Below are 10,017 nucleotides of genomic sequence, written 5' to 3' on the forward strand. Positions count from 1 at the left end.
TTGGGCTGCGGCGCCCAGGCCTGGCCCCTCGGGGTCCCCATCCTCCTGGCTGCAGCGGTGGGCTCAGGGGTGGCATTTCAACAAGAACTGTGACCAAAGATCCCGACCCTGTTACTTGCCCTGCCACTCTCGGGAAAGGACATTCTTTTAGGGGGTGGGTTTGCTAAACAGGTGGCGTGAAGCCAACACAGGAGACCAAAACTAAGCAAGGGACAGAGGCAGATTTCTGATGACATCTGTTGTGCTCCTGGATCCGGCTATTTCTGAAACCCTGCAACTTCCAAGTTACCTAAAGCACTAATACCTTTTCTGTTTAAGCCAGGTCGAGTGATTTTCTAAAACAAGCCTTTTTCTTTTTTTTTTGAGTCGGAGTCTCACTCTGTTGCCCAGGCTGGAGCGCAGCGGCATGCTCACAGCCACTGCAGCCTTGACGGGCTGGGTTCAGGTGATCCTTCTGCCTCAGCCTTCCAAGTAGCTGGAACTACAGGTGTGCCTCACTGTTCCCGGCTAATTTTGTTGTTGTTATTTTGTTTCTTTTTTGTTTGAGTTGGAGTCTCACTCTGTTGCCCAGGCTGGGGTGCAGTGCCATGCTCTCGGCCACCCCAAGTGTCGACCTGGTGGGCTCCGGTGATCCTTCGACCTCAGCCTTCTGAGTAGCTGGAACTACGGACGTGCGCTACCACATCCGGCTGTTTTTTATTTTTGTTGTAGAGACGAGGTCTCGCCAAGTTCCCCGGGCTGGTCTCAAACCCTCAGGCTCAGGCAATCCACTCACTCTGGCCTCCCAAAGTGCTGTGATTACAGGCATGAGCCACTGCACCCAGTTAAAAGAAGCCTTTCAAATAGAGTTTTCCAGTTCACCCTACCTAAGCCTCTCCTTTCTGATGTCCTCAAAACACAAATATCTGCCTCTGCTTGAATACCTTTGAGAACAAGGACGGAAAACTCAGCAGCTGACCACCTGGGGTGGGATGGCTGTAAGTGTAAGACCCATTGGGTGAACTTACCATGTTTTTTGTTTCCTGTATTTGATGAAGCTTTGACATCTTGGGACTTGCTAATCCTAGACAGACCCACCTTCCCAGACATGGTAAACGCCTTGCCATAGAGCACACCTTTGGTGGGTAAACCAACCAACCCAAGCCCATAGCCCAGGCTGGATGCGGTGGCTCACTCCTGTAATGCCAGCACTTTGGGAGGCCAAGGCAGGAGGTGGGAAGATCACTTGAGGTCAGCCTGGTTAACACATAGCGAGACTGTCTCTGCAAAAAACTTAAAAATTCACCAGGCACAGTGGTATACGCTTGTAGTCCCACTACTCGGGAAGATGAGGTGGGAGGATTGCACGAGCCCAGGAGTTTGAGGCTGCGGTGAGCTGAGATCGCACCATTGCACTCCAGTCTTTATGATGGAGTGAGATCCCATCTCTAAAACAACAACAACCCACAAAACCCATATCCCAGCCTTCTCTATCTAACTCATGCACCAAGATAGTATTCCTCCTGCCCTAAATCTCCCCAGCCAGGTACCAGCTAGAGACTGCCTCTCCAGCCCGAGAAATTATTCAACGATCTGAAATTATTCAACGATCCAGTTCTAAGCTTGACCAAACTTGCCTGCCCTGTCTTACCCACTCCTTCATGCTCTGCCTGGGCCACACTTTCCTCTCGCTCCTGCTGCCTCCTGACCAGCTCTGGCGCCTCCCATGTGGCGTGGACCCTTTCCTTGTGGATGGCGTGGACCCTTTTCTTGGGAACTATGAGTAATAAAACTTCTTCAAATGGCACTGGCCACTCTATGTTGCCCCTCGGTCACCTCTATAAATTAAATCCCAGATACTGTCGAGACACCGTGCCCTCTAGCTATAAACATCTCTCCCTTTTATTTTCAAACACCCCCTCCCCCAAGGCCAGGCTCAAGACTTGTCACCTTAGGAATAAGGAAAGTGTTTTTTTATTGCGCTTTCACTCTGGACCAGGCCAGTTTCCTGCACAACAGCCCTGGGTGGTAGGTGCAGTTATGAACTCCATTTTATAAAAGAAGATGCTGAGGGTCAGAGAAGTGAAGCGTCGGGCTCAGGGCCTCACATCCAAGAAGCAGTGAGGTGGCCTGTCCCAGTCTGTCTTTGAAGAAGCCTCCTATGACATCCCTTTTCAGTGATGACTCCCTTCAACCTGGCCCAACCGCTGAAAACCTCATAGTAGCCTCAGGCAGCAAGAACAGAAAAATTCAAAGCCTCCCATCACAGGGGCAACTAGTCTAGCTGGTCACTAATTGCCCCCCCACCCCCTTCCTTACAGTAATTAACAAAATGCATGAAGACAAAACCCGAAGTGCTTTGTGCACCTGTTTCAGGGGTGCTAAGCGAAGTGAGATCACTAGGTTCTATATATCATATAGTAAAAGAGATTTGTGGCTGGGTTCAGTGGCTCAGCCTGTAATCCCAGTACTTTGGGAGGCTGAGGCGAGTGGATTGCCCGAGTCTGCGGGTTCAAGACCAGCCTGGGCAGCTTGGCGGTACTTCATCTCTACAGTAAAATAAAAAATTTAGTCGGGCGTGGTGGTACGTGCCTGTAGTTCCGGCTACTGGGAAGGCTGAGGAGGAAGGATCACTGGAGCCCAGCAGGTCGATGCTGGGGTGGCCATGAGCGTGCCACTGTGCTCTAGCCTGGGTGACAGAGTGAGACTCCAACTCAAAAAAAAAAAAAAAAAAGAGAGAGAGATTTGTGTGCAATTTGAGAATATCCCATGAAGAGTGCTTGTCAGAGTACTAGAAGGTTCTGGGAGTAACATCCACAGCTCTGAGTCCCAACCAGGACAACACTCAACTTCACAGCTTCCTTCAGCCCTGCTCCCAGGCAGTTTAGCCAGCGGGTGAGAAGAAACCACTGAATAGGGTTTCAAAATCACAGAAATATTGAAAAAAAATTTACAAAGTGGAAAAAGCATTCTAAGTACGACACAAAACTCATAAACTCGAAAAGACCAGTAAGTTGGACTAAATAGAAATCACTTTTTCACATGGCCAACTGACTATAACAAAGGCAAATGGTAAATGGCAAACTGGCAAAAATATTTGCAACTTATCACCAAGAAAAGGCTAATTTCAGTAACACAGAGCACCTATAAATTAATAAAAATGAAGGAAAGGATACTGACATGTCACAGTAAATGTCAAATGGCTCTGAAACACGGAAAGATGTCAAGCTCACAAGCATGAGGTAAAACTACACTGAGATACCATCTTAACCTTTCTGATTAGCCAAGATCAAAAAGTTTGCTCACACACTCTTGTCAAGGAGTGTGGAAACAGAGTCTCATGTGTTGCTGATGGAAGTGTAAACTGGTGCAACCAATGTCTATGTCCTTAGACTCTCCAATTCCATTTCTCCATGTCTAGGAATTTATCCTGTAGATCTACTCACACAACTGCAGTAAGTCCAGAGAAGCTCAGCTGAGGTAGGAAGGCATGGTATTGCCTAGACACAAACTGAGCAAGAACTGATTATTGAAGTCAAATGTGAAAGACACGTTACTGTGCCCGGGCATTTACAGATTTACAGTTCTTTAAATCTTGTTCTAACTGTGCATTCTGCTTATAAATAGAGTACCAAGGAAATATTTATGCTTAGCTAACTTAGAAGTTAGATATTGGCAGTCTTGAAGTCCAGCTGAGTCAGACAACATGGTACCTGTTCCCCATGCTTAGGGGAAGTCTGACTGTTTAACCCATAGCTCCCTCCTGAGGGGTGATCATCCGCCAGGAGGCAGTCAAGCAATGGGTCAGTTCCCCTCTTAACGCAGGAAGCTGACACTCAGGACAGGCAGAAAGGAGTTTCCTTCCAAAGAAGATACCTAAGTGGCCAATCAGCACATGAAAGGATGCTCTACTCATGAGCCACCAGGGAAACTGCATTCATGCATGCGGTGAGACAGTGCCTCTGCCCACGAGGATAGCTATCGTCAAAAGATAGTAACAGGCATGGAGGATGTGGAGAAATTGGAATCCCCATAAACTGTTGATGGGCATGTAAATGGAAGAATCTGGAAGTGCCTCAAACAGTTAAACCTAGAGTTACCACATGGTCCAATTCTACTCTACATGCCAAACAGAAACGAGAACATGTGTCCACACAAAATCTCGTACATGGATGTTCAGAGCAGCATTACTCATAATAGCCAAAGATTGGAACTAGCCTAAGTGCCCATGAACTGATGAACAAGAAAATAAAATGTGGTTTATCCAGGTAATGGAGTATATTCAGTAAAAATAAGGAAGCCAGGGCTGGGCGTTGTGGTTCACGCCTGTATTCCCAGCACCTTGGGAGGCTGAGATGGGAGGATTGTTTGAGCCCAGGAGTTTGAGACCGGCCGGGGTACCTCGTCTCTACAAAAAAAAAAAAAATTAGCTGGGTGTGGTGATGCACACCTGTAGTCTCAGCTACTCAGGAGGCTGAGGTGGGAGGATCACTTGAGCCCAGGAATAGAGGCTGCAGTGAGCTGTGATCCTTGTGATCATGCCACTGCACTCCAGCCTGGAAGACAGAGTGAGACTTCGACTCAACCCCTTCCCCCCAAAAGGGGAAGCTGGTCACAAAGGATCACAGAGTGTATGATAACATTTATATGAAATGTCCAGAATGGACAAGTCTATTGAGACAGGAAGTAGATTAGAGTCACCCAGGACAGGGAGGATTGGGGAATGACAGCTAAGGGTTACTGGGGTTTTTTCTTGAGGGGGTAATGAAAAAATATTGTAAGCTTGATGCAGGATGAAGGGTGCACAAACACTGTGAAAATATCACAACCATTGAATCGTATACTTTAAATGGGTGAATTGTATGGTATGTGAATTATATCTCAATAAAGCTGCTTTAAAAAAAAAATTGTTTCTCCCTGTTGGTTTTTCTGAGCTCCAGGAGCCAATAGGTACAGGCTACTGCCAGTTCATAAGGCTTCTCTGTTATAATTTAGGGGCAGATGTCCCCTCTGGGTGGACACAGCCTGGTGGGCACACATTTGGCGGGAGGACGACATCTTTTTGCAAGGAGCAGTGTGCCTTTCTCTAGGCAAACACAGTCTGCACCACTGTGTGCAGTCCAAAGAGCAGAGCACCGTGTCTACTCCCCACCTGGTGCCCTTGTATAGTGCACAGCCTGCACAAGCTTTTCTAGAAGCCCTGTCTGCAGCACATGGGGAGGTTAAGTTAATTCCTATCCCACTGTCTGGACTAGAGCTGCTGATGCTTGTAACAGAAGCTCAGGGACAGAGCAGGATCATCTCTGTGCCATAGTGGGAGTTTGGCCTCTGGACAGTGAGACAAGGCAGTCCATGGGGGCAGAGATTGCTCCACTTCCCCCATCCCTATTTGCCAGCACCGCTGCCTGAGGCCCTTGCAGCTCACCTCAACCCAGAGTGAGAGCAGGGTGACGAGGAGGCAAAGTTACAAAACAAGGCACCTAAGTGGTCCCGGTGTCCAGAGAGGAGGGCCCGGCAGGGAGGAGGGCCTGGCAGACCACCTGGGCAGCTGGGAGAAGGAACTGATGAGCGGATGAGAAAAACACTTGCTGATAACAAAGACCTTCTTTATCAGACAAAGCACAGTTTTCTGATAAACTAAAAGAGAGGCTGGGCCTGCTGAGAATGGAATTAGCAGGCTGACGGTCAGAGGGGAGAAATATCTCAAACTATAGAGCAAGAATAGATGAAATATACATCAAAAGTTCTATGACATTTTTTTTAAAAAGAACAAATGACATAGACATGCTGAGAGAGAAGGTCATAGATGGTGAAGGCCCTGATGACAGAGTTCCAGAATGAAAGAACAAGGGGAGGAACGAGGGGAGGAGACCATAGTTAAAGAAACAGAAGAGCCTGGAGGAGTACTGGGCACTCATCAAGGTGGCACCTGGCAAGGTGCTCAGTCCCAAGGACCCAAGACATCTCCAAGTATCCACAGACAAAGAGCCAGTTCCTTAGAGGGAAGTGAAACAGACCAGCACCAGATACGGCATCCACACAGGGTGCGAGAGAGCCAGGGGATATCACCTTGAACCATGAAAGAAAAGTCTTGCAGCTCTCGAGCCCTTCAGCCAGCCACTACACCACTCACCAGGCGGTGAAAGCCAGCCATTTGCAGACATGCAAGGATTCAGGCAGTGTAGCTGCAGAAAACACCAATGAAAGTTCTCTGTCCACACCAGTGAATCAAAACGGAGGTCTCAAGGCAGTGGGAGACAAGGAGGAGTGAAGCAGGGCAAGCAATGTGTCTGATCACATGAGTGGTGGACCAGCAACAGAGGATGGCGGTGCACTGGGAAGTGGGAATACAAGTAATCTAAGTCAAGTTCTTGAAACACAAGGGTCACGTTGCAAAGAGGTGACTGGGGAGGGTCGAGAACTAAAAGTCCTGACCTATCGTGGCAGAACCATGACGTGGGGGTGGAGAGGATACAAAATCAACACACACAAATGAGTAGCACTGCTATATACCAATAGTGACCAAGCTGAGAATATAAAAAAGAACTAAACTTCAGATGCAATAGCAGCTAAAAAGCTAAAATACCTAAGAATATATTTAATCAAGGAGGTGACAGATCTCTACAAGGAGAACGACAAAACTGTAATGAAAGAAATTGCAGAGGATACAAAAAAATGGAGAAACAGCTTATGGATTGGAAGAATCAACATTATTAAAATGATCATATTATCCAAAGTAATCTACATATTCAATGCAATCCCTATCCAACTGTCAAAGTCATTTTTCACAGAATTAGAAAAAACAATCCTAAAATTCATATGGACCAAAAAAGAGCCAGAATAGCCAAAGCAATCCTAAGCAAAAAGAACAAAGCTGGAGACACCACATTACCTGACATCAAATTATATTACCAGACTGTAGTAACCAAAACAGCATGGAACTAGCACAAGAGCAGAAACATGGACTAATGAAACAGAATAAAGAATCCAGAAATAAGCCTCAATACCTACAACCAACTGATCTTTGACAAAGCAGACAAAAAAACCAAAAAACAAAAACTGGAGAAAGGACAACCTATTCAACAAATGGTGCTGAGAAAATTGAATAGCTACATGAAGAAAAATGAAACTTGAGTCTTATCTCTCCCCATATTGCAGAAATTAACTTGAGATGGATTAAACCATAAAAAAATTCTAGAAGAAAACCTAGGAAAAACTCTTTACGGATACTGGCCTAGGCCAGAAATTTATGGCTAAAACCCTCAAAGCAAATGCAACTAAAACAAAAATAAATAAGTGGGACTTAATTAAACTTAGGGCACATAGTCATAAACCCCAAAGCACCCAACAACATGGCAGCTAAATTCAGAAAGCGAAATCTAATGAGAAATTAAAAAAATCGAACTGATCTAGCACAGAACAAAGCAAGAGCATAGAGGATTTAAGTAATATGATAAAATTAGTAGACAACAATCCTATCAACTAATGAATTTGTGAATGGTGAGAATACGCAAGCAGAAATTTTAAAAGTATCCATCCATGAATTAGTGAATGCATGCAAACATAGACAAAATCATTAGTGAATAAATGAATGAATATACCGCAATTTAAACACAGAAACAAATAAAGACATAGACGAGTGGAGAGAGTAAAATAAGTTTCTACAGAGAGGTAGGAAAGAAGGAAAAAGGGAAGAGGGGAGGGAATTTCCCGTGTATGGCCAGCTCAAGGAGGGTGTAACCCCTAGGAAGGCCCCACTCACTGCCCCCCAGCCCCAGCTCACCCGGCTGAAGAAATGCAGGAAGGTGTTAGAAAGCAGCAGGTGCTTCTCTGCCAGGAAGCGATAGCGCCGCTTCTCTTCCAGTTCAGCTGCCCGCTGACTCTCAGACACAAAGGCTTGCATCTGCGCGTGCAGCCGGTTCACACTTTCCTGGGGGGAAAGGTTCCGTCTGGGGCAGTGGACGAGTGCCTCGTTCGGCCCCAGCAGGTGCCTGTTGTTCAAGCCCCCCATCCTTCCTGGCCCACCTCCTCCCGGAGTCCCTCCCTGAGCACCCGACCCATCCTAGCTCCCGAGCCTCAGACACCAGCCCTCATGAGTCTGGGCCCAGTGCCCTCCTGGCCTGGGTGCTTCTCACAAGCAGGGCTGGTGACTGAGCCGTCATGTTTTCTCTGGCACCTGGGACAGGCCTGAGCACAGGGGTGAGCCTGGGGAGGGTGGTTTAATGAAAATATGAACGAGTAGATGAATAGCCCCTACTTGGGAGGAAAGATTCTGAAGAGGAAGACATGACCTTACTCAAAGGAGCCAAGAGAGGAGACAGGCAAGGAGATACAGTAAGTCCCCTACATACGAACGAGTTCCTTTCTGACAGCACATTCGTAAGTCCAATTTGTTTGTAACTCCAACAAAGTATGCCTAGGGACTCAACCAACACAGTCGGCTATACAGTGCCAGCTATATTACCACGGCTCTTACGCTTGCTTCTGGACATCCAGGGCTTGAATAAAGATACTGGGCTACTGTACTCTACATAGTATTGTACAGTAGAGTACACAAAAGCACAACCACTTGTAGAGGATGCATGCACAAGACAATGTATCCCAGACATGCGAACTAACTTACGTGAGTGGACATGCACATGCACGTTCGCATCTTTGAAAGTTTGCAACTTGAAGGTTCATATGTAGGGGACTTACCATAGAGGGTTAATCCGTGGGTTTGGGTCTTGGAAACAGAGGCCAGAGATGGGACTCTGGCTGGGGAGGAGGGACTGGCCTTAGCTGGGCAGCTGGGATGCCTCTGCCTGGCAGGAGTGGGGGAGGATGCTGGGCAGCAGTGGAGTGCACCTTTACTGCCATGTTCAGGAGAACTGATGGCCTCCGTTTCCTCAGTGAAGTAGGGGAAGAGGGGAGGGGAGATGGGAAGACCGTGATGCCACAGGGCGAGGACGGTGCTGGGGCAGCCCCGAGGGCGGGTAACACCCACCCTGCTAGGGCTGACTGACGTCCTCAGCTGTGCTCACCACAGCTGGACCGGGCTGGGGGGAGCTCAGGGGGTCTCGGGGGTTCCTGGTGCCCAGCCTTGTCCCCCAACCTTCATACCTTCATCTCCCGCGCATTCTTGTCCCTCTTGCGTTCCATGCGCCACAGCTCAGACATGCGCTTCTCTAGGTTGGCAGCTCGGTGGCGGTACTCGATCTCATAGTGCTGGCGGCTGTCCTGGAGTCGGGGGAGAGGGAAGGGAGACTTCTCCACATCAGAGAGCTCAAGACACCCCTTCCGGGGGCAGAGGACTGGACAGGAAGTGGCCGGTTCAGCTGGGAACGTATATAACCTCTGTCAAATGGGGAGCAGTGGCCTGCCTGTGACGGGCGAGGGCGCCGAGGTGGGAAGGCCAGACTCACTTTGATGAACTGCATGTCCAGCTTGGTGTTCTTCTCCATGTGCTGCAGCAGGTCTCCATGGAATGTCTGCACCTGTGTGGAGTGCAGGGCGGGGGGTGGTCAGGGGTCCCTCCTGTTCCCAGGCCTTGGCATCCCCTTGCACTGCCCACTGTGCCCCTAACACACCAGACTCCTGCCCACTTGTCAGAAAAATGAAGATAAGAGCACCTGGTTGAGAGGAAGAGTGAATGATTAAACATGCAAAACGTTTAGTGCAGTACCTGGCTGGAGACACACCCTTGATAAGTGTGTCGAAGTTTTCTGGTTCTTATTTTTATTCTTGTTCTTAGTCTGTGTTTTTTATTGTTGTTTTTGTTGTTATTTTGTGGGTTTTTTTTTTTGATAGTGTCTCACTCTGTCGCCCAGGCTAGAGTGCAGTGGCATGATGACTGCAGCCTCAAACTGCCAGACCTCCTGCCTCAGTCCTCCTGCCTCAGTCTCCCAAGTAACTGAAACTACAGGCATGAGCACCACATCCTGGTACATTTTTTAAAAAAAATTTGTAAAAACCAGGTTCGGTGGCTCAGCCTGTAATCCCGCGCCTTTGGGAGGCTGAGGTGAGTGGATTGCCTGAGCCCGTGGGTTTGAGACCCGC

General features: G+C 47.9%; 1 protein-coding gene across 1 annotated transcript in view; it reads right to left on the minus strand.

Annotated features, from left to right (window-relative positions):
- BAIAP2L2 (BAI1 associated protein 2 like 2) overlaps positions 1 to 10,017 on the minus strand; it is a 33,229-nt gene that overhangs the window by 4,971 nt on the left and 18,241 nt on the right. Inside the window, exons 5-7 of the mRNA XM_008049170.2 lie at positions 9,384 to 9,455; positions 9,082 to 9,198; positions 7,763 to 7,909 (exon numbers count right to left, since the gene is read on the minus strand). Coding sequence (XP_008047361.1) covers positions 7,763 to 7,909; positions 9,082 to 9,198; positions 9,384 to 9,455 — 336 coding nt within the window. The remainder of the gene's footprint in view (positions 1 to 7,762; positions 7,910 to 9,081; positions 9,199 to 9,383; positions 9,456 to 10,017) is intronic.

Source organism: Carlito syrichta, unplaced genomic scaffold (genome assembly GCF_000164805.1).
Source record: "Carlito syrichta isolate Samal-C Ts95f unplaced genomic scaffold, Tarsius_syrichta-2.0.1 Scaffold130637, whole genome shotgun sequence".
Classification (NCBI taxonomy): domain Eukaryota; kingdom Metazoa; phylum Chordata; class Mammalia; order Primates; family Tarsiidae; genus Carlito; species Carlito syrichta.